This window comes from Cyanistes caeruleus, chromosome Z (assembly GCF_971803275.1).
Source record: "Cyanistes caeruleus chromosome Z, bCyaCae1.hap1.1, whole genome shotgun sequence".
Taxonomy (NCBI): Eukaryota; Metazoa; Chordata; class Aves; order Passeriformes; family Paridae; genus Cyanistes; species Cyanistes caeruleus.
Window position 1 is genome coordinate 71884282 of NC_141732.1, and position 22942 is coordinate 71907223.

The 22942-nt window shown below is 52.6% G+C and overlaps 2 protein-coding genes across 5 annotated transcripts; one reads left to right on the forward strand and one right to left on the reverse strand.

The window, feature by feature from the left end:
- The first annotated feature begins 6 nt into the window (after positions 1–6).
- On the forward strand, positions 7–11172 carry RGP1 (RGP1 partner of RAB6A GEF complex). Of its 2 annotated transcripts, none has more exons than XM_023944221.2 (9): positions 7–584; positions 1012–1151; positions 4410–4546; positions 4906–4989; positions 8547–8696; positions 8780–8926; positions 9328–9455; positions 9693–9870; positions 10093–11172. In XM_023944221.2, exons 2-9 carry the CDS (start codon positions 1036–1038, stop codon positions 10314–10316), a joined length of 1164 nt encoding a protein of 387 aa, XP_023799989.1. In that variant the 5' UTR covers positions 7–584; positions 1012–1035; the 3' UTR covers positions 10317–11172. The 2 variants fall into 2 exon arrangements, with proteins under 2 accessions (XP_023799989.1, XP_023799990.1); XM_023944222.2 differs by having other exon boundaries at positions 7–401.
- Positions 11173–12044: 872 nt separating this feature from the next.
- MSMP (microseminoprotein, prostate associated) lies at positions 12045–20509 on the reverse strand. Of its 3 annotated transcripts, XM_023943941.2 has the most exons (3): positions 13369–13609; positions 12612–12720; positions 12045–12234 (listed from the first exon to the last, which is right to left on the reverse strand). In XM_023943941.2, the coding sequence occupies exons 1-3, from the start codon at positions 13478–13480 to the stop codon at positions 12045–12047; spliced, it is 411 nt and encodes a 136-aa protein (XP_023799709.2). In that variant the 5' UTR covers positions 13481–13609. The 3 variants fall into 3 exon arrangements, 1 of the variants encoding a protein (XP_023799709.2); XR_015280006.1 differs by lacking the exons at positions 12045–12234; positions 13369–13609 and adding an exon at positions 20438–20486 and having other exon boundaries at positions 12662–12720; XR_015280005.1 differs by lacking the exons at positions 12045–12234; positions 12612–12720; positions 13369–13609 and adding exons at positions 16911–16997; positions 20438–20509.
- Positions 20510–22942: the final 2433 nt, after the last annotated feature.

Sequence of the window (22942 nt, forward strand, 5' to 3'; positions counted from 1 at the left end):
CCGCCCGCGCCCCCGGGGCACGGCGGAAACACGGACCCGCCCCGCCGCCGGCCCCCGGGGCGCCCGGCCGAGCGCGGCCGAGCGCCGCCGAGCAGATTCCGAGAGTTGCCGAGCGCTGAGCGAGCGCTGCTGAGGGGCGCGCGAGAGTTGCCGAGAGCTGCCCGATAGCTGCCGGGAGCTGCCCGTGAGCCGACCGGGCGTTCCCGAATTCTGCCCGAGTGTTGCCGAGTGTAACCCGAGTGTTGCCGAGTGTAACCCGAGTTCCCGAGCCCCGCCCGAGTTTTGTCGAACTCGGTCCGAGCCTTGCCGAACTCTGCCCGAACGCTGCCGATCCCCGCCGAGCGGCTGAGGGGAGCCGGGCCTGCAGTGGTGCCGGACGGCGAGCGCGGCCTGTGCGGGTGGTGAGTGGGCCTGAGGCGGGAGCCGCGGAAAATTTGCGGTCCAGTGTCCCTGACCCCTCGAGTACAGCTATCCGTGTGCGTGTCTGCGTTAGAGACAGCAGGGCTGGGGGTGTCAGTGCTGTTCTTTCTCACCATCGCGGGGTGTCCTGACTCCCCTTACGTGTGTGGACCTGGGAGGAAGAGGTATGTGTTCGGAAGGACACGGGGCTGTTTGTGTTTCCCCCACACCTCCTGTTGTGTGTATCTGTGTCCCCATTTTCCCTCAGTTACATTGCCCAGCTCTCTCTCTCCATGTCTCCCTGACAGCGCAAGGGGGAATTTCTTTAAACTGAAAGAGATTACGTTTAGATTAAATATTGAGAGTGAATTCTTTACTGTGAGGGTGGTGAGGTAGTGGCACAGATTGACCAGAGAAATTATGGTTGCATTATCCCCGGAAATGTTCAGTGCCAGGCTGGATGGGGTCCTGAGCAGTCTGGTCTGGTGGCAGGAGTCCCTGCCCATGTCAGTGGAACAAAATCTTTAAGGACTCTTCTACCTCAAACTGTTCCATGATTCCTTGAATCTATGCTTCTGTGATGACTTGCCCACTGTTGGCTTTTTTTGGCAGGTGTGCAGCAGGATTGTCCAAGCCATGATCGAAGTGTTGGCCAAGCTGGGCCGTGGGCCCGTGTTCCTGGCAGGGGAGGTGCTGGAGTGTGTGATCACCTTCACCAACCCATTATCAGCCTCATCGACCTCTGCCAGCAGGTACAGGAGCCTGTGCCAGTCCATGCACCGAGCCTTCAAATGTGGGAGCTGCCTGGTTCCCTCCAGAGGGAATGGCCCACCCTCCCCTCTCTGGAGTAGTAGTCATGGCTGCATTGTGGGGCAATGGTGCCAGCTCAGCCCCTTGTGACTTCCCTGCTCGAGGCACTCCCTTAAGGAGGCCTTGCACCATCTCAATTTTGGGGGCAAAGCTGAGGTAATTATGCTGGTTTTGTGCCCCCAAGAAGTACACAAGGAAAGAAATATGCAGTTAGAGATTCTCTGTCCCTCAGGTGAGCCCTCAGTGACAGTGACTGGCAGAAAATGAAGCCAAACTGGCTGTCAAAGTGGGATATCTGGTCATGCCAGGGTGACAGTCCCACAGAGCAACATCCAGGCAACGTCATTATTTCCTGCAGTTGTGGAGGGACCTCTCTTGTTCAGCAGTGATGGATAGACCAGTGTGATCCCTACCTCCAGAGGTGGCAGACAAAGGGATGGGTCTGAAATGTGGTCTGTGGCCACATTTTCTGTAGCTGAGCCTTTTGCGCACTGCATCTCCCCTTATCAATGCTAAGGAAATGTGAGAAGATGGGAGCTTCCCATATTGGCTCACAGTGAGTGACTCCATGTCACAAGTCATCAACCAGAGCCTTCATGTCCGCTGAGTGTGTGGCCTTGTCTGATTCTTTAGGGAGTGGAGAGTGCTTTCTCATCTTGAGTCCTTCCTGGGAAGTGTCTGCTTGCAGCCCTGTCAGGTTCAGCATGTTTTCATCACCAGTATGACGTTCGCATGTGATTGGTGGGCCCACTCACAGTGCCTGCTGTCTCAGCAGCAGAGGGCTTCTGTATTTATTGCCTTCCTTAACTTCCCATCTTTTCTTCCTGTTTCCTTTTGACTGCTGAGCTCAGGTTGCAAATTCAGCTATGACATAACCATCCAGCTTCCCAGAGTTTTGTCCTGTGTGATAAGAGCTGTTTTGCCTGCCTCTAAAACATGTGAGACTGTAAGGGTGCTATGTGGCATGCTTTGGAGAGTTTGCAGTGCATTTATGAGAACTTCATTTAAAACTTCAGATGTGTTGAGATCTGTAGAAGACTACCTCTTGAAAAAGAAAAGTTTTTAAAAATAATAAGAAAAATTCCAGGTGACAAGAACTGGCTAAGTCAAACTAGTGCCAACAGCAAATAGATTGGTGGTTTGGAAAATGAAGCTGAGGGTTGCATAAAGGCAGGAGCCAGATTAAAGCACCGTGACTGTAACATGTAGATAGACCTGTCAGAGCCTGGAAGGTTTTGGGACTGACAGGTAGAGGGACAGAGAGGCCAAATTTTGAGCACAGGGACAGAACTGAAAGAAAGGCAGGAAATTAATTGGATGGTAAAGTATAAGAAACTAATCTCTTCTACCCAGAGGCTGCACTGAGTGTGTTCCATGTAGGCTACAGGAGTTGTGGGGGAAGGTGAGACTGGAGGGAAGTGACCTCAGCACCACTGCAGGATCCTCCACTGCTGAACAAGCACCAGATGAGCAAGCCTGCTCTGCTGGCAGGAAGGGACATGCAAATTTTGTTTGGACATCTGGCTAGAAAAAATAATGACAATCCAGTGGCATGTTGTAAAGCAATACTGAAAAAGAAAAAAATAATCAAAATATGGTGCTTGAAGGTACTGTAACCACTCTAAGCATATATAAAATTAGCAAAAGTTGTCTCAAGCAAGAGCAGTTCTCTGCTTCTAAACAGCAGAAAACAGCAAATAAACATGGCAGCCCTGATGGAAGAGCCATGCTGGTGTTTTTGAAAATGCAGAATTGCAATTGTAGGGCCCAAAGCAACTAGGTAGAATAACTGAGGTGTGTTTGGGTAAGGGCAGCCAGCACATACAAAAGATCAAATAGTGCATCATTAGTAAGCTGACACAAATACAGCAAGCTTTTTTCCCTGGTTCATCTAGACGTTTAACTGCTCTGATGTGTCATGTGGAGGGACACTTGTATGCCACAAAAAATCCCTCTGCCATCTAAAGCTCTGGTGTTGGTGCTTACTAATCAGATGATGTTAGAAAACACCAGAGGAACTGTTCACTGGCTAAACTATAGAGACTACTATTGAAATAAAAACAGAGGAGTGAATTGGAAATGGAAAGGTGTCACTAGTACCATGGGAAGTGCCATATGGAGTGGCTGACGTCACAGCAGAGTCCATGAAAAACAACATGAGACCTTTTTTTGTGCTGGATGTGTGGCCCTACATTAATTCCTGTGGCTGTACAGAGAGGGGTCAAAATGACACCTTTGCCTCCCCCATTGCCGTCAGCAAAGTCCTTGCATAAGGAGGAGTAACTAGGTCCTAATGAAAGACCCAGAAGCATCCTTCTTTTGTCTGGCACAAACAACAGCTGATGTTCTTGCTGGGGATGGTGCTTTGGGGCCAGAGGGAGCATGAATGTGCCTACCTGCCCCAAAGAGTGTTGAGCTTGGGGCATCTCCATGCTGTGAGCAGAAGCAGCTGTGCCCTGGTTTCAGGAATTTGTTGCTTTAGAATTTGCCCACTTCCCTAGTGATTGTGTTGCTAGGAGAGTGCTGCTCTGTGTGTCATGTCTGGCTTGGGATTTAACTCCTCATGGCTGAGAGTCCTCTGCCAGGGCCCACATGCAGCAGCTTGAGGTGTTCTCCCAGGAGTGCAGTGAGTGGCCAGTCCCAGTCTGTGAATGACGAGAAAGATGAGCAAATGAGTAAGGCTTTGGACTGGATATTGGAATGCTTGACCTCAGTGTGTTTGCTGAAAGGTCCCTGTGAAGTTTTACACAAGCCACCTTCTCTCTTGTCCTCATGGAAGGGGACAGGGGCTGCTGACCTCTGCTGCTTGTTGTCCTCTGCCATGAGTGTGCAGCATGTTTCTTGAGGCAGATGTGTTTTCTCGTACTGGGTCAGTGCTGTGCTGATGGTGTTGTGGCTCAGACTGCAGTTATTGCTGCTTAAAAAGAGTCCTTGGGCCACAGAGCCAGGCTTTGGGTGAAGCTGTTGTCAGCAGCTGGGGTGGAAGTGGTTTTGAGTCAGCACCCCAGCTTGAGCTTACTCCCAAGTCTTGTTTGGAAGGGGACTGTGAGCATGGCTTCAGTGACAGTGATGCAAAGCCTTATTCCTTCAGACAAGCTGTCCTGCATGGAACTGAGTGGACAGAGTTTCTCTTCTCCCAGTTCCTGCCTGCTGTAGTTCAGGTTTAAAGGAGAGATATGAGTGTTGCTCTTTGCTTTCAGTGAGATGCTGGCATGGGCCAGTGCCCAGATCCACTGCCAGTTTCATGCCAGCGAGAACCGGGTGGCACTCCCTCCCTCTGATGGCAGCAAGCACGATGTGCAGGCAGAGAATGAGACCGTCTTTGTCCCCAACAGAGGTGAGTGCCACTCCTCCCTGTCACCCGGGTAGGAACAGTGAGAACACAGTGGGCAGAAGTCAAGCAGACCATGAAGTCTGTCTTGATGCAGTGTACATAGGAGTGAGTGGGAAGTTTGTGTTGTTTTCCTGATGATGGATGTGGGATCTTGTTAATACTGAAATCACAGTGATGCTAGCTTGAATTGAAACACTACAGTTGTTTGTCCAGCTGTAGTGGCAAGGTCTCATGATATGACCAGGGCAAGAGATGCTTTCTCCTTGCCTCTCTTCTCATTCCTCCCCATGGGGATAAAGCTTGACTGACTTGGACACAGTCTGAGGCTATGCAGCATTCATGTGTTTCTTATTCTCTTCCAGGAGAGCGGGGTCAGTGTATCCTGTCCACCCCACCAAAGATCCTCTTCTGTGACTTGCGACTGGATCCTGGGGAGTCCAAGTCCTGTGAGTCCTGTCTTCTCTTCCCCTGCTCATGAAGCTCATCTCTGGGGAGCTCTGCTTTCAAAATTGGCTTTGCAGACCTGAGTGCTCTAAGTGTGAGATCCTGATGTTCACGAAAGGCAGGGTGCTTTGGTTGGAGCATGAGTGATGAGGAGCTGCTGCATCATCCAGAATCTGTTCTCTGCTGCACTAGGGCTGTGTACTGTAACATGTCCCTCAGTCCTGCCCTTGGTCTACAGCCTTTGCTGCAGGTCCACTGTATAACTGCAAGGCATAAAACTTTTGATATACCTGGTTGCAGCAGGAGGAATGGCTACACACACCTTCATTTCCTTGCCTTTATTTCTTCAGTCACACTGGAGTATTCTTGGAATTTAGGCTGGTGTTTTCCGAAGGTTTGTGCTTCCTCTTCAGGTTGTGGCTGTCCTGGAGATAATAGTCTTCTTGATGTTCTAGTTTTCCTGCTGTGAAAGTGAGCGCTCCTCATCTTCTCTGCTCAAAGCTCTCTATGTCTGAGTAGATAGCTGAGTATGTGCTGTTCTGTCTTGGCTGGTGGCTGTGTGACCCAGCCTGTTCAGGTCGTGTCAGATGTCCTTTGCGTTGTGTTGCATTTGCACAGTGGCCTGTGATTCGCAGCAGTGATGTCAGGCTGTGCATGCAGAGCTTTGTTATTGTCCCAGGGATCTGCTGGGAATGGTTGATGGAGACATCTCACACCGCAGAGCACAGGGGGTGGAGAGACAGTGGCTGTGCTGGGGCAGGCTCTGCTGGATCACTGAGCTCTGCAGAGCTAGAAGTGAAGCTGCAAGTGAGACGAAACAGCCACGGGGTTGTGACATGCTGGTTTTGAAGCTGGTGTCTCCTGCCTTTCTGGCCTTGGAGGGGCCTGACTGGAGGGAAAGGTGGACCTTGTGAAACCAGGCTGGCTTGGCTTGGTGGTTAGAGGGGTGGGGCAGTGCCATCTTGGGGCTGTGCCCTAAACTGCAGAGCCTGTTGTCTGAAGACATTTGGTTATTCACTTGTTATTCTACAGCAGCATGTTGGGGAAAGGAGCTGGCCATGCCAGCAGGAAGGAGGAGGAGGAGAGAAATCTTAGCTGGCCTGAGGCTCACCTGGGTTCTCTTGTGTTCCTTGCTGCTTGCAGGTTTGGGGCTGGAGCATCCATTCCCTGGGAGCAGAGCAAAGTCCCTTTCCTGACACTGCTTAGTTGGGCAGCTTCTGGGATAACAGATCAGTGACAACAGCTCAAGTTCTGGGATTGACTGTGCGCTGTGTGCTGGCTTAACAGTCAGAAGCTGTTCAACCTCCAGCTAAGCTAGGGATTGTCTGTCCCTTGCAGGGTCATGACGTGTGTGTGTGTGTGTGTGTGTGTGTGTGTATGTGTGTGTGTGTGTGTGTGTGTGTGTCTCCCCTCTGCCTCTGGGTGGCACTGGCACAAGCAGTCTGCATGTGCCTAGTGCTTGGATGCAGCTCCTCTGAAAGAACACAAATTCTCCTATTCCTTGAGGTTCCTTGGCTGTACACTACAGCCTTTCCCCTTGGCTGTGTGATGCTCCTGTGTGTTTCATGCATCACATGTGATGTGGCTGCATGTGGCACAGCTTTTTTAGCATTGTAATCCCTGTATCACAGCCCTGGTCTCATTGCTGCCAGGCTGTTCACTCCGATCCCATCAGCCTGAGCTGCTGCTGCTCTCACACGAGATTGCAGCTGGCACGCTTGCAGACCATTCCTGGGGTCTCCTGCCAGCTCCATGGAGGGAGAGTTAAGGCTGTGTGGGTGTGTATCTTAATTCTTCATTTCCTGTTTTTCAGAAGTTTTGAGTTTTGCTACGCAGTTTGGGAAGGGGAAAAAAACCAAACCAGAAAACCCAAGAAATCTTAATTCTGCTTCAGTAGTATACCATATTATTAAACTGTAGCCAGAGCTGGCACATACAGCTGAGGTTATGTCAAACTGTTTCTTGATAAAAGGACTTGTTTTCATTTGCTGACCAACTTACTCCCCAATGCCTATATGTTGAAGTTGACTCATCTCCCAGCCCTTTGACACATCGCCCAGGCTGAGCTCTTTAAATTTGTCACCATGAAGCTTTTTCTCAAGTCCTCAAATAATTTCTGTGGCTGTTTTGCCTCCACTCTGGTTTTGTAATACCTTTAAATATTTGGTAGAGCACAGAGAGTGGAGGAAATGGAAGCAGCCTGGACACAGGCCAGAAGACCAGCCAGAGGGCACAGCGAGTGGGTAAGGAAGGCATTTGTAGCACCAGGAATGCGCTTCCTTCTGGGATATGCATGGAAGCTGGAACTTCCTGAGTCTTGGCATTCCTGTGCCAGGTAGCAAGCTGTCCATCCTCCTCTGACTGTGGTGGTCTCTGCTCAGATTATCCTCACTGGACATGAAGGTCTTTGTGAGCACTCTTATTGAGTCTGGTACAGAGGTTACAGAAGTCTGCTGCTTTCCTTGGAATTACCTGATTTTCCTCCCTCTCAGGATAGTTCTCTGCTTTATCTGCAGCCTGGTCCAGAAAGAGAGGCTTATGTTTTAAGGTGTGACATCCTGTCAACACTACATACTAGCACAGGCTTTTTTCTTCCTTCCAGTCCTGTTATTTTAAGTCCAGCAGTTATATTTAAAATGTAACCCTAACTTTTAATCTAAGCCTCAACATTCAGTTTGTGCCAGACATGGGGAAGGATCTGTGGTTTCAGAGCAGGATGCTACCCTTCCTCTGGCAGGGCGTATCTGCATTACAGTGGGCAAGCCAGAGAGGTGGAGACTTTCCACAGTTCACTGTTTATGTCTTTCTTGTAATACAGCATGCGGTTTGCGAAAGCTGCAGAAGTGTTCACACTGTGTCAAGAGGCATTGGGGTTTGTGTGGTGGCCAAGGGGCTCTTGGAGGGCTGAATGTGGGGAAGGCCAGACCCCAGTATCTCAGAGCCCTCAGAGTTGGAGGCTTTGTGGTCTAAATCATCAGCTTGTCAAGGGGGACAAACGACAAACCACAGGTTGTTGTGAAGGTCTCAGAATTGTTTCTTGATAATTTAGCTGCAGTCCTTCAAATAAAAACACAAGTGGAAGCTCACCTGTTGTTGAGTTTGAGGGTTTGTGTAAAGCAAAAGCAAAAGAGGCATCAAGTACTGACCAGTACCCACACGAGGCAGGGCCTGGAGGAGGCTGTGCTGTGAGAGCACTGGGCAAAGGAGTGCACAGAGGCAAATTCGGGTTGAACTCGTGATGAGTAAGTTTAGCTCTGATGGTTGTATTCCTGGATTTTACATATTTCACATTCTTTGGAGGCAGAGTTTGTGTGTGTGGTTGTATGTGCTGGAAACAATATCTGGATGATGGTGCATGTGATGAGAGGAGCAGTGTGCCTGGTGCAGGGGAGCCGGGTTGTGCTTGGCTGCTGGAGGAAAGAGGAGACAGCAGAAAACACCAGGCACTGTCTCTAGCTCAGCACTGCTGGTCGTAACACTTGGTGCAGGGAGCCTGCACACAACAGCAGCAGGATCTTCCTTCCAGCCTTAGAAAGCAAATTTTCTGGACCCCTTGCAGATTCGTACTGTGAGACACTGCCTGTGGATGGCCCCCCCTCTTTTCGGGGGCAGTCTGTGAAGTACGTGTACAAGCTGACCATCGGCTGCCAGCGCGTCAATTCCCCCATCAAGCTGCTGCGCGTGCCCTTCCGTGTCCTTGTGCTGCACGGTAAGGCCACCCTCTGTCTTCCCTGCGCAGGTAGGTGGGCCAGGCTGCACCCTGCCCTGCTCATACTCTTACCTTCTTCCCAGGCCTCAAGGATTACCAGTTCCCACAGGATGAGGCTGTTGCACCCTCAAACCCCTTTCTGGAGGAAGAGGAGAGCTTGAAGAAGGACTCGCGCCTGGCAGACCTAGCGACAGAACTGCTTATGGTGGCCACCTCCCGACGCAGCCTGCGTAGGTCATATTCCTTGCTCAAACCTGCTATCCTTCCTGAGAAGCTGGTCATGGAGAACATCTGAGGACCAGCTGCAAACTAACTATCTCTCACTGACAAAGTAAAGCTCCAACTATGGCTGTGGAGCAGCTCTGTAAGGGCCTGCTTGGGTCAGGGCCTCCTAGCCAGTCTCGGGCTGTTTCTGCTTCAGCCCGAGAGACCCTCTGCCCAGCACAACACAGCCAATGGAGGGTTTGGCCTTATTCACTGCAGAAATTTCCCAAAGGGAGTACCACTTCTAGGGACTGTCCTCACAGCCAAACAGGAGTTTGGAGGCATGGAGTCATGTCATTAACTCAGAGCACTGCACAGAGTAGAGCCTTGTCCTGCCACAACCCTTACCTCTCTTCTTGTTCCACAGATCTGTATAACATCAGCAACACTCGTGGGAAAGTGGGGACGTTCTGCATCTTTAAGACTGTATATAAGATTGGAGAGGATGTCATTGGGACCTTCAACTTCTCAGAAGGAGATATCCCATGTCTGCAGGTCATTGCTGTCTCTGGGATTACTGGGGGGAGGCAGAGGTTTAAGGTGAGGGATAGGGAGAAGGCATTGGGCTGGCACTGGGCTGTGAGAGTTTCTAGTGGACCCAGCTGGGTTCTTCTTGAAGTGTGAGGCAGACAATGGTTCAGTCCTGAGCTTATTTGGGAAATGAAGCCCCCAGGCTTTGCATGAGCTGTGTATGAGGTTGTGAGAGCAAGCACCCTTTTAATCACCCTGTAGTTCTCAGTGAGCCTGCAGACAGAGGAGAGCATCCAGGAGGAGTTCCAGCGCCGCCGGGGACAGCCTGTGTCCTTCACCGTGCATGCCCGTCATCAGGAGTCCTGCCTGCACACGGCACAGAGTAGCTTCAGCCTGCCCATCCCACTCAGCTCAACCCCAGGATTCACCACCAACATTGGTTAGTACCCACCAGGGAAGGGACCCACCCCTGCTTGTCTCTGCAGGAGGACGGTGATGTCCCCAGCCCTGCCCTTGCTCAGCAGAGGTGTATCCCTTGGGAGGGGGCTGGTCTGTGTGAGTAGGGTCATTTGCTGTCCCCATATCAGGACAGATAGTGTTGAAACAGCTGCTGTCCATGACCCTTGTGGGTGTTACGTGCTGACCATCCTCTTGCCCACAGTGTCCCTAAAGTGGAGGCTGCACTTTGAGTTTGTGACTTCTGGGGAGTCAGCAGGGACTTGCTTGGTTCGTGGGAGCCAGTCGGAGGCTGTCACCTGGACTGGGGTGGAGCAGATGGAAGTGGACACCTTCAGCTGGGACTTGCCCATCAAAGTTCTTCCCACCAACCCCATCCTGGCTTCCTACGTATCTCAGTTCTCCAGTACTAACTCCATCACCATCTGAAGTAGGGAGAGGTTGTTGGCCTGTAGAGCTGCAAGTGTGTGCCGCCAGTGGGAATGGCAGGCAGGACTGTCACTGGTGTGCTGTGGTGCACACATCCCAGTGTCCTCTTGGATTCATCTGTGGTGCTCAGGTGGGCACCAAGCATGTCCTGTCCATGGGTGGAAGAACACTGCTTGATGCAGTCTGGAGCTGGACCCTTCCTGCCTGGGTAAAGGTGCAAGTCTCAGCACTCAGCAAAAAGAAATCTGCCTTCCCAGGAAACCACTGATGTGCCTTTATACCATATGGAGCTTCCAAGAAGAAAAGGCCCAGCCCAGGGAGGGGAGAAGGGGGCTGTTCCAGTGAAGCTTCATACCACCCTTGGGTGAAGGCTGTGCCCTTGCAGAGACCCTACAAGCAGAGGTCAGGCATCCAGGTGGAGCATAGTGGCCACATAGGCTGGGTGAGAGCCTGCTCTCCTGCTCTGGCATGTGTCCTGCCTCTTGGAGACTTGTCCCACACACAGAGTCCAGTGCTCCAGCCACCCCCACCTGGAGGAGGCAGGTTCTGGCTGGCCAGCCATGTGCTGCTGGCATGTGCTGGTGACCAGGATGGTGACCAGGCTGTGTCAGTACGGTCATGATGATTCAAAACTGAGCAGCACTGAGCCCCTGGGCTGTTGTCTGCCTGGGCTCCTGGGTATGAAGGCATCCTGCTGGTCTTTGGATCCTTGGGGGGCTGTAAGGAATGCATGCTGTGCATCCAAAAGCTGTCATGGAGATCTCCCTGCTCAACAGCTAGCTCCCCATTTTTACTAAGCCTTCTATTGAGCTTTCCTCTCTGCATGGAAATGTAATAAACATCTGAATGTGCAAAACTCAGCTTTCCCAAGAGCCTTAGTCCTATATTGTTACTGGTGTTGGACATATACCACCTTCTACATCAGTCACAGGCTTGAGACTTCTTTGTTCAGTATCTTTATTGCAAGAACAGAAACATCTACACAAGGCTCTGCACAACACAGGCATGGCACCAGCTGGGGCAGCTGCCAAGGTGACTGCCTTCACCCTGGCACTTGGATTGCTTCTGCTTCCTGAACCTCCCCATCCTGCTCCATTGCCAGTGGGAATGGGGGTCTCCCCTGGGGACATCCTGTTCTGCCACCCACCCCGAGCTGGCTCTTGTAGTGTTGCCCAGGGCTGGCCTACAGTGCCAGTGACCCCAGGAGCTTTTGGAGCGGGGGCATTAGTGGTTCCAGAGGTGGGTTGTGCCCCTTGCTCTCCGGGACCAGAGAAGGGGCTGGACAGGGTGTGGGGGTCCTGCACGAGGTGCCATGGTATCCCCAGTGAGCTCCTCATGGCTGCTATGCAGAGGAGTAGAGGTCTGGGAGGGAGCAGGGAGCTGCTTTGCTTGTGGCTGGAGATGGGAATGTAGGACTGCCATAGAGCAGGCTGATTTAGTCCTGTAGCCTTTTTTTAGTCACTGTAGGTTTCCTGCCCACCTGGGAGGAGATCCTGTAGAATCTGCTTTTCCACGGTGTGCAGAACTTCTCACAGTGAGGACGCCTTGGTTCAGGAAGCTGAAGGCAGAAGCAAAGCTTGGTACCATGGTGTGTGGATAGTGGTTTCCCTCGAATGTGCCGGCGGTGATGCCTCTACAGGGTGTGTGGGACAGGTCTGGAGCATGCGGGCAGTGTGCTCTGGAGGGGGGAGGGCGGCGCCGGCGGGCGCGGGGCGCTGCCGAGCCTCTCTATCTGCTCAGCCCCGCACCCAGCACCTTGTTCACCAGCGGCTCGGGGGTGCCGGCCGAGCCCCACTCGTGCTCCACGCTCTTCACGCACGGCAGGCTGGGGTTGGCCTTCTGCACTACCGAGATCTGGCAGGTCTGTGAGTCGTAGTGGGCCTCACACCAGTCAGGAAAGTCGATCGGGTGCTGGGTGCTGTGGAAGAGGACACAGTGCCATCAGATTCCCTGATCACCGGGCTGCTGGCGGGGCTGGGTGGCTTCCTGCTGCCAGCCCTCTGCACAGGATGTCTTCCAGACCAGCTCAGGCAGGCTGGGACTTGCCTCCTGGCATATCTGGGCATCTTGCTAAGCCGAGACACCCTTTCCAAGTGCCCCAACTCATCCCACCACCCTCAATGCCCTGTTGGGGGTCCTGCCCACCGCTGCCTCCTGTTCCACAGGACACAGTGCCCCACAGCCCTCCCAAGACTGATATCTGCTGCCTTTGCAGCCACCAGACACCTCCTGCTGCAGATGCAGGGGTGCTATGGTGGGAAGTCACAGCCCACCCCAGCATGGCCCCTCACTCACGTCTCGCAGCAGCCCACGCCAACGGGGTGCAGGCAGGTGCAGAGCAGGCAGTTGGTGCTCAGCCATGATTCCCCAAGGGAGAACTGTTTCCCTTCGTACTCACAGGGAGCTGCAAAGGAAACAGTGGTGATGAGAACACATGGACCTCTGCTGAGGGCAAGTGGAAGCCTCCTAGACACCCCTGTGCCCTGAAAGAGGGCACAGAAGTGTCATGATGACTTCTCACCCATCTTATGGTATGGGAGATATATGGTGGTCTATCCACTGTCCTGATGGTATGGAATGCCCTGTTATCTGCCATGAATGATGTACCCATCCATCCTCTCCTGGCCCTGCCTTGTGGCTCTCACCACTACCCCATTAGGGTCTAGAGCAAGAAGAAAGTGCCTCTTGCTTCCCTGGAGAGGATAAATCCAGTGCCCCTTAGAGTTTGGGCATTTCTGCAGCCCTGGGAGGAGACAACAGAGGGGTGATGAGCTTCCCTCCTCCCTTTCCTACTAGTCCTGCACACTTGGCCCCACCCAGGCTCCTGCCAGGAGCCTTCATGGCCCAGAAAGCTGTTTCTCAGCCAGAGCCCTGGGGAGCAGTTCAGTGGTTTATAGACTGCTCCTTCTACTCACCACTGGCCCATGATCCCATTCCTGAGCTCAGCACTTTCCCTTCCATACTTCTCAGGCATAGGGCAGAGCCCTGCCATGCTGGAAAAGCTGAGGCCTCCTCTTCCATCAATCTTTTCCCATCTCACCTCCCCACTTACCTTTAGCCTGGAAGTAGCATTTGGCCTGGGAGCCCGGCAACTGGAGAAGGAGGGAAAGAAGCAGGCAAAGCTTGCCCCAAGCACACTTCATCTTCTGTGCTTGCATGGCCATGGATGGTTAAGCTGGACTTTTTTGCTTTGCTTCTCTATTGCCTTTGCTCCTTTCCCTTCTCTTTCTCTTTCTCTCTCTCTGCCTTTTTAATGCTCTTCCCCTGATCCAAATGAGAGATATTTATAAAGTTCAGCTTTACGACCCTGGCCACCAGCTGTGCCCCACTGGAAAAGTTGTAAAACTCATTTCCTGATTTGAAAGGCATGAAAACAAGAGGTAGGATCAAGATTTTTAACAAGCTGTGAAAAGCTGATTCATGCCCTCCAGAAATTTCTCCAGTTGGAAGCCCCTGTGGGTACAAGGCTTCACAGTGAAGGGCGATCCAAAGGTCCCCAGCAGCGCTGCCCTCTGCAGCGTGGTGAGCACGTAAGCAGCAAGCACGGGAGACCCTGGCTCCTGACCAGAGCTCCAGGCTCTTTGGTCATGCTGAGCCGTCACTGCTCCTTCACAGCAAGCCACAGTTTTGGGAGCATCCCATCTCACAGTGAGGAGAGCAGCACAAGCATCCTGCTAACAGTGTGGGATGCAAATGGCACCATCCTCATTTGGGGATGGAGGTGCTTGCACCCAGCTCCTGGGTACCAAATCATGGCACTTTCACCCCAGCCTGAGCTGCAGCCATGCCAGGTTCATGGCCATGCATGGGCTGGGGTATGTTTAAAATCACAGAATCATAGAATATGCTGAGTTGGAAGGGGCCTATCAGGATCACCATGTCTTGTGTCCTGGCCCTGCACAGGACCCCAAGAATGCAAGCATGTTCCTGAGACCGTTGTCCAAACACTTACTGAGCTCTGACAGATTTGGTGCTGTGACCAGAGCAGACAGTACAGCAGCTGCCACTGATGCAGAACAGGAGAGAAAGAACCAGGGCTCACCTGAGCAGTGCCTGTGAAAGGGGACTCTGCCTGTGCACCTGGAACAGCCATAAGGTACCAGAGCTGAGCATCCTCTTTCAGAGGCTGCAGACTGGCCCCAGCAGAGGCAGGAAACAGGAGGGATAAAATCGGGAGGTGAAAGTGCTTTTGGGCAACAAGTAACCTGAGTTGTAAGTGGGGGACTTGGCTGGAAGCAAGGACCTGTGGGAAGGATCCACATCACCCAGGGATGTGCCTGTGGACCTCACGGACTCTCACCCAGAAGGGCTGCTTCTGTGTAGTAGTAATAAGGCTGTTATCAGCTGGCAAGGTGAGCAGATGTGCAAGAGGGAGGAGGTCAGAGCCCTGGGAGCCACATGGCCAGGGACAGCTACAAGCAAAGGGCTAACTTGCCAAAAGAAATTCACAGCCCTTGTCAGAGGTGCTGCCAGCAGCAGGAAACAGGGCTCTGGGGATGGTCCAGCTGGGGGTTCAGCCAGCGCAGGGCTGTGCTGGCAATGAGGCAGCATCAGCAGCAGTGGCATATGTGGGTCATCTGCCCCTGTATTAAGCTCCTTGCTTTCTGAGAGTTTGGGATAAATTTACACCTTGACGCGTGAGGCTTAATATCCCTTCCAGAATTTGTATTGGCATTCACTATTATAGCTGGATATTTTTCTTATCCCTGTAAGTGCCCAATCCCTCATTGAATCCTGCTAAATTTTGGCCTGAGCATTTTCCTGTGGCAGTATAATTAAGCACAAAGAGAGAGAAAAAAATTGCTTCTTTTTATCCTCTTTATCCGCTTTGGATTCACCAACTTCAGATTTGAAGGCATAGTCCCTACCCTTTGGTGCTCTGGACCTGTTTGCCATCCCACTGCATCCATCTCCTGCAGCTTGTGCTCTCACTGCTGAGGGAGAAGCCATGGCTTTTCATCCCTTTTTCCCCCTAGAAAATTACCCCAGCCCTGTTGTAGTGCCACGGATGCTGCTGTGTCCCTCAGTGGGGTGGCTGGATGGCAGCGAGTGTGGGATCTGTTGGGAAAGGCTGATAACAAATCAGAGAAATGCTGGGCACACCCTGCTGACAGCTGGGCTATGAGGTGGGATGGTGGAGTGTATCTGTGACAAATGGAACCTTCCCTTTGGTGCATTTTGCATTCCCTTTGCACATTCAGAGTTCTTACTATATAAGGAGGATAAAAGCATTCAGCGTCAGAGCAGTTAATTAATATTCCTATTGTGTGTTTGGAAAAAGAAGTCTGGCATGCTAGTAACGGCAATGAAATAATCCATCATTGTTTCATCAACAAGAGCAGCAAATGTTAAAAAAAAAGAAGTGGTGGGTTTCACTCAGAGGCCCACGGGATTTGGACAGGCTTCCAGAAGAGTGCTTAAAACCTGGGGTGACAGCATCTCTTGGCTGTGTGGAAGGGCATTGCCCCTGCTCTGTTAAGGACATGGAGAGGCTTTCTCAGGATTTATATAAGCCATTATGGTTCATTAAATAGAGGGTTAAAGCTATGAGACCATTCATGGCCATTGAGTTTTTCATCAAAGTAGTTTGCTGGGAAAATGCAGAGAAAAAGAGGAGTGTCAGGATACCTCTTGGCACATTGCAGACGGACCAGGGCAGTTGAGCATCATCCACCCTGTGGCTGTGCATAAGGAAAGGGGCTGGTGGTCCCTCATAGCCTGTTGATCCTGCTATTCCCCCTCCTGACCATTTTCCTTCCCCCACTTTTTCATTCCTCAGCACCCACATGTCCCCTGCACACACATCCTCATGGCTGATCCAGAGCATTTTATTCCAGGCTGTACAGGAGAGGGCTCAAAATTTGGAGAGCAGTACTTGAAACTGGACTTGGTGCTTCAGAGCTTCTGCCTGGGTTCTTGAGGGGTGCCATGGCAGGAGGAGCTGACACCCTCTCCTGCTGTGCCAGCCTGGAAGAGATTTTGCTGCCTGAGCGAGACTGAAAGAAAACAGCCACTTCTGGTCTCACATCTTGGGGAACAACTGAGACCTGAGAAAGAACCACAGAAAGGATAAAGGGGCTGGTAGAAGTGCCCCTCTAGAAGTTCAGTCGTTTTGATTTACCCAACAGAACCCAACAGAAGGGATCACTGCCTGTCTATGTGTGTGCCTTTGAGTATCCCAGGATCCCACAGAAGGTCACATCCATGTCTCAGCATCTTCCCAGCAGGACCCAGCTCTCCTGCCTGGCCTGGCTCTCAGGTTGTAGCTGTGTCTGAGAAAAGCTGGGTGCTACACCCCACCAAGGGCACAGTTCTGCTGGCCTTCTCTCCCAGAACTCCCTCTGCAGAGCAGTGGAATGCCCAGTGCCAGGGATGGGACCCCATGGATGGGGAAGGCAGAGCACTCAAGACAGTGGTACTGGGGTGAGGTGACAACAGCCACAGGAGGCTCAGGGGATAATAAATGAAGCTGGACAAATTGCCATCAGCAGAATCCAGGAGGGTTATAAAACCTGAATCTCCTGAGCCTTCAGCTGGGGCTGCAGCTGCAGAGCAGGAAGCAAACAGGATCCCGGCTGGCATTGTGAAAGCAAACACCATAAATCCAAGGAAGTGCTGTGATTGCTGTTTTAGGCACTGGGGAGCTTGGCTTCTGCTCCCCAAAGGTATTTTATTTTCTCTCTAAACAAAAAAAAGAAAAAAAAATTAAAAAAACCCAACAAAACCCAACAACAATCCCCCCCACAAAAATCCTGACAAAACAAAACCAACCAACCAACCAACCAAAAAAAAAAAATCCACAACCCAAATCAATCACTGAACCAAACTATGTGAGTGCTGCTGTGGACCCCGAGGCAGCTCTGGGATGTGGGCATCTTTCCTTAACCAGCACCCTGAGGATGCTTCAAGCATCAGAATACCCAGGGCACCAGGGCAGGTACAGATAAATGCTAGCTCTGAGTGATGACCACTCATGAGTGCTCTCTGCTCACTGGCATGGCCAGACCCTGGGGAGAAGTGAGCAGAGGGGTGAGGAAGAGAGAGAATGACAGCTGGCTCCTGGCGACCTTCATTCCACAGCTGGCAAGCCAGATGGGATAGCTGACAGAGGCTGGATTACAGCCCCACCAGCAATGAGACTGTTGCTCCAAAAAGGGGACAAAAGAGAGGGGATGTGAGAAAAACTTGATGTCTCCTTACTCTGCAGATTGGCTGCCTGCTGAATGAAGCTTGATGCTGGAGGAAAAGCATGGGCTGCAAGGTATGCTGGAATGCCTTGTGTCTTCCATGGGTGTCCCTGGCCTCAGCACCCACACCCTGACCCTCCTTGCAGGGGAGAGGTGTTCTGACCCCAGAGGTTCGGCACAGCATCTCACTGAGGCTCTACAGCCCTGGTTGGAGGGGGTGTGTGGGTTCATTGTCATGGGACAGGACCTGCAGGTCCCCAGCCATGGGATGGGCTCTACGTCCTGGGCAGTCTCATGCTGTGGCTCGCTTGGGTTCTCATGCCCTCTTGCCCTCTCTTGCATGGTTTCATCCTTCCTTGCTCATGCCCATGCCCCATTGCTCTGGCACTTTCCCAGGTCATTTATCATAGCTGTGGCTGCTCTGCATCAGGCCGGGTTTTGGCATCAGTGGGTCAGCCATGCGCTCCTGCTACCCTCAGCCCGGAGTGCCGGCACCCACCCTGGCTCTCCAGCACCCTGGGTATCCCAGCATGGGTGTGCTGCAGCCCATGGCTCTGCCTGGGCTCCCCTCAAGGAAACGTGCCAGGAGGTCACGGGGTGTTTAGGAAAACAGGCCTTGGCACTTGCTGGCCATACCAGGAAAATAAAAACATCCGGGCAGGCAGCCGCATAGTGACTGCGAGAGGCCGGCACTCCATAAATCCCCTGAAGCAGGTGCTTTGTAGTCTGCACAAGGAAATGAGCATATTATTCAGCTTGGCTTAAACCCTGAAATGTTTCCTGTCCTGTGAGTCAGAAAGAACCCTGGGAGATCATTCTTAGGCCACGCAGAAGCTGCACCAGCCAAAAAAGTGCCAGGCACTGGTTTACCTGAGGACTTGCCAGGGAGGTCAATGGTCCAGGCCCCTCATTTTGGAGGGGACTTTGCCTTGGATGTGTCATGCCACCAGCACTGACCTCAGCATATAAATGGTCTGGAACATGCTGAGGAACCACAGGAGACTCCCAGACTGGTCCTGGGCACATTGCTTCATTGGGATGCAGGGATGAGGAGAGCCGCAGGAGACCCTGAGGCTTTCTGTGTCCTGGGTGGATTCTGCACATCTCTGACCTCACTGTGCTACCAGAAAGATGACCCCCCTGCACAGTGCATTGTCTGTTTTACTGGCACCCACAGGGCCATGCTGAGCTGATACCCTGCTCTAGGGACACTCTACAGGAAAAGCCATGCATGGCTGGTGGCTTTGTGGTGAAAAAAACTACCTAGGCATGGGACTGGGACCCCCATACTCAGCAGCCCAGGGATCCCAGTTGGATCAAGTTGGAGGACCTGCAACAGTTGGAGGGGAAAGCACTGTAGAAGCTGTCCCTGGATTGGCACAGGCAGTACCCACGTGAAGGGGTTCATGGGTGACACTTCCTGTCCTGGTGCCCTGCAAGGACACTCCTAAGGGGTCCCCTGCGTCTGGGGCACAGAGAGGTGTGAGTTCTAGGGGCTCTCACCATGGACACACAGGGACAACTCATGTCGTGGGCCAGGTGACACAGCTGCCACATTTATCTACATTTTTCCCTTTAAAATATTTGCCTTTGCTCTATTTTTTCCATTACTGGTACACAAACTTCAAATCCAAACAAGAAGCCCTTCAGGCTCCCTGGACAGCAGGAACAGAGAAAGCCCATATGTGAAAAGGTCACCCCATATATCTGCACCAGTCCCTGGGTGCTTTGTGGTCAAAGCCCCTCTGACGTTCTGAAGGTGTTTACTCTCCCATTTTGGATGGGGTGGCAATGTGAGCACCAGCAATAAAGAGCTCAGCAGAACACTGACTTGCACTTGAGTAGAAATGTGAGTCCTTGGTAGTGCCTCCTTCATCCCTGCCCTCTTTCCACAGTCTCCAGCAGGAAGAGGATGCTGCCCATCCATGCTGGACCTCCCCATGATCCAGTGCTGATTTTTCCCTGGCACAGCAGTATCTGCACAACTCCACCTGGCCCTGGCAGTGACGACCGTGCTGCAGGCTCTCACTTGTGGTGCCTGCCACACTCTTTACAGCCACCTCCTGAGGCTGGCAGGTTTCTGGCTCCACTTCCAGCATGGAGGTGAAGGAGCTTGGCAAGGCCCATGGCCTTGTGCTGCGGCATGCCAGGAGGTGGAAAAACAGTTTCATCTCTGGGGACCAGGAGCTTGGTTATGTTTGCATGGGGAACATGGAAAAGAAGACTGGAATCTCAGGTATGTGAGCCCCTCAGTGCAGACAAGCATAGCTGTGCTCTCAGTGCCCATCATGATCTGGTGCAGTCCTAGGACCAGCATGTGTGCCATGAACAAGTGTTTGAGATCACTTAAAAAATCACTGGCAAGGGTATCAGCAAAAACCAGATTTAATGTTAAGTGGCAGCAAGGCAAAGTTCATTGGCAAGATTCACTCTACCACTTACTAGACAGTTAAGGCACATTGAGGAGAAAAAAGCGACAACAAACAAAATTCAGGCAATCAAAACAGAAATGAAAGGAGAACCATCTAGGGTCCTGCTTGTGCATGTGTGTGTGTTTAGGTGCATATGACAAAAGGACAATGAGGGCAAGGATAAAAAGGAATACGGCCGAAAAGCTTAGCAGCACTCACACTTAACACTACTTGTAATGTAACCATAACAATTTAATAGAGGACTAACACTTAACAGCATTTAACCTATGTAACTTAACAACTTAGCAAAAGAACTTTAGCAGTCTTTAACTTAGCTTATAACTTACGACATAACCTTACTTACAGGTCAAAGTTACTTAGATCTGAGGTACTTTTAAATATCTGAGAGAGCAGCATTTCTCCCCAGGTTTGCTCCATGTGTAGGGGCATGCACAAAGACAGAAAGACAGTGCAAGCAAGGTGCCAGTGAAAAATTCCCCTCAGAAGTCAGTGAAATACTCACTTTGGGTGCCTTTGCATCTTCTCAACAGGCAAAGGGCTGAGTCTCAGGGAGTGAGATCATTGATCAGCCCAGGATCCATCATCATTCAGTGATCCTCCAAGTACAGCAGACTTGATTTTGCTGTCTGTGAGAGGCGCCACTCGGAGGTTGCTGACCACAATCCGCTGTGGACCAGAACAGCTCAAAGGGTCACATTTTGGAGCACTGTTTACAGGGCCACAAGAAAGTTGGCTTTACTTGTAACAGTGTTTCATCCTCTCCACAGTTTCAGACTGCACTGTCTTTGAATATCTGAGAACAGGGATGTTCTGCTGTTCAGGGAAGAAAAAAAAATGTTGTCAAAGCCCTTGATAAAACCCTCAGAAGCTCTTTAAGACAGCAGCAGTTCCTGGAAGCAGGGAGTATTTCTGATAAGCTCAAGAAGAACTGAGCACAGGTATTGTTTTTCAAGGCTGAGGCCTAAGGAGCATTTCTCAGATCTCAGTGCAGCCTGGAAGAGAGGGGGATGCATCACCACAGTGGGTTACCATGGATTCCCATGGACCACCACAGATAGCCAGGTACACCACAGACCACCGGGACCAGGCTGCTGGGTGCACCCCAGTGGAAGGGAAGACTCATCCCAAGGTGTGGGATGCCAATAAAACATAGTGTGAGACTGGGACAGGGAATGTGCAATGGAGTTGGAAAAATCCTATGATAAATCTGTGTGTATGGTGTGTATGGTGTGTGTGTATGGTGTGTGTATGGTGTGTGTATGGGGTGTGTGTATGGGGTGTGTGTATGGTGTGTGTATGGTGTGTGTATGGTGTGTGTGTATGGTGTGTGTGTATGGTGTGTGTATGGGGTGTGTGTATGGTGTGTGTATGGTGTGTGTGTATGGTGTGTGTATGGTGTGTGTATGGTGTGTGTAGGGTCCTTGTAGACACTGCAGTCTCATTGAGGTGTCCCTGCGGTGTCACTGCGGGGTGGGTGTCATTGCGGGGTGGGTGTCACTGCGGTGTCACTGCGGGGTGGGTGTCACTGCGGGGTGGGTGTCACTGCGGTGTCATTGCGGTGTCACTGCGGTGTCACTGCGGGGTGGGTGTCATTGCGGGGTGGGTGTCCCTGCGGTGTCACTGCGGGGTGGGTGTCACTGCGGGGTGGGTGTCACTGCGGTGTCATTGCGGGGTGGGTGTCCCTGCGGTGTCATTGCGGGGTGGGTGTCACTGCGGGGTGGGTGTCACTGCGGGGTGGGTGTCATTGCGGGGTGGGTGTCACTGCGGTGTCATTGCGGTGTCACTGCGGTGTCACCGCGGTGTCATTGCGGGGTCGGTGCGGGTGTGCGGCCCCGGGGCGGTGGCCGGGCCCCCTCTGGTGGCTCACCCGAGCACACACGGGGTTCTCTCGCACCCGCATTTCCCGTCACAGGCATCTCGCCACCCCATCCCTCCAGCGGCGAATCCCCACCAGCTTCTCCCTCCTTCCCTCCACCCCCTCTGCTTTTCTTCCCTATATCTCTATTTTGTTTTACCGGAGTCGTTCCCTGCTGGCGGCATCCCGCCTGCCGCAGATCCTGCGGGAGCAGCACCACCTCCCGGAGAGGTCGCGGCGGAGGCTTTTCCCACTCAGTCTGTTGCCAGCGCCTCTGTGTCCCCTTTGCCCCCGGACTGTGCCACCGGAGGCCCAAGACAGGAGCCACAGGGCTGGGGGCACCTGCAGGGTACGGGGTGTGCCACCGTCTGTGCCCCGTGAGCAGGGGTGATTTCGCTGACACTGTGGTCTCCAGTGGGACCATCGCCACCCCACCATGTCCCACACTCCATCAGAAAGCTCTTCCAGATCTTTCCAGCTTCTCATTTCTGGATGTAATCACTGTCGGTTGGATTTCGCCGTCCTTCGGCTCAGGCACCGCTGCCAGCTCCGCATCACATTGGACCGAGATATTTATAGCGGGCAATGCAATCCCTTCCTCCCGGCTTGTGCCGGGCCGGGTGAGCCGAGCTCCGTGACCCTGCGACACATCGCTCGTGGTGGGGACACCTGCACTGGGAATGGGAGGGACAGTGACGGGGACTCCCGGCAACCCCAGAGGTGGAAGGACCTGTGCCGAAACCACCTGCGGTGCCACGCCCACGGTTCTGCTCTGCTCTGGTGGCCTGCCCCAGAATGCCGGGAGGGGACAGCGACACCCTGCCCGCCGCTCAGCGCAGCATCCCTCACGCATCTGAACCTCAGAGGACCTCGAAGGGCCAGTGGCAAGACCTGCGGGGCCGCCGTGCAGCCAGTGCGCTCCTCCTGGTCTCCCCGACGCAAGCATCCCGCCCCACACAGCTCTGAGCCGTGGGGCAGGGGCTGGCACCACCCCCACTACCCCCCTCCAATCTCTATCGCCCCCCACCCCCGCCCGATGGGAGCAGGCAGCAGGCTGGGAATGCCAGGAATGCACCGCAGGCATGCTGTCCCCGCCGAGCCCCCCTTGCCCCACCGAAGCGCCCTGCAAACAAACGCACGGCACCTCTGTGT

Coding starts and splice junctions, on each gene's coding strand:
- RGP1 (XM_023944221.2), top strand. CDS start 1,036: ATGATCGAAGTGTTGGCCAAGCTGGGCCGTGGGCCCGTGTTCCTGGCA. Junction 4,547..4,905: donor CGTCTTTGTCCCCAACAGAG/GTGAGTGCCACT, acceptor ATTCTCTTCCAG/GAGAGCGGGGTCAGTGTATC. Junction 4,990..8,546: donor TCCTGGGGAGTCCAAGTCCT/GTGAGTCCTGTC, acceptor GACCCCTTGCAG/ATTCGTACTGTGAGACACTG.
- MSMP (XM_023943941.2), bottom strand. CDS start 13,480: ATGGCCATGCAAGCACAGAAGATGAAGTGTGCTTGGGGCAAGCTTTGC. Junction 12,721..13,368: donor ATGCTACTTCCAGGCTAAAG/GTAAGTGGGGAG, acceptor TTTCCTTTGCAG/CTCCCTGTGAGTACGAAGGG. Junction 12,235..12,611: donor GGCGTGGGCTGCTGCGAGAC/GTGAGTGAGGGG, acceptor CCTCTTCCACAG/CACCCAGCACCCGATCGACT.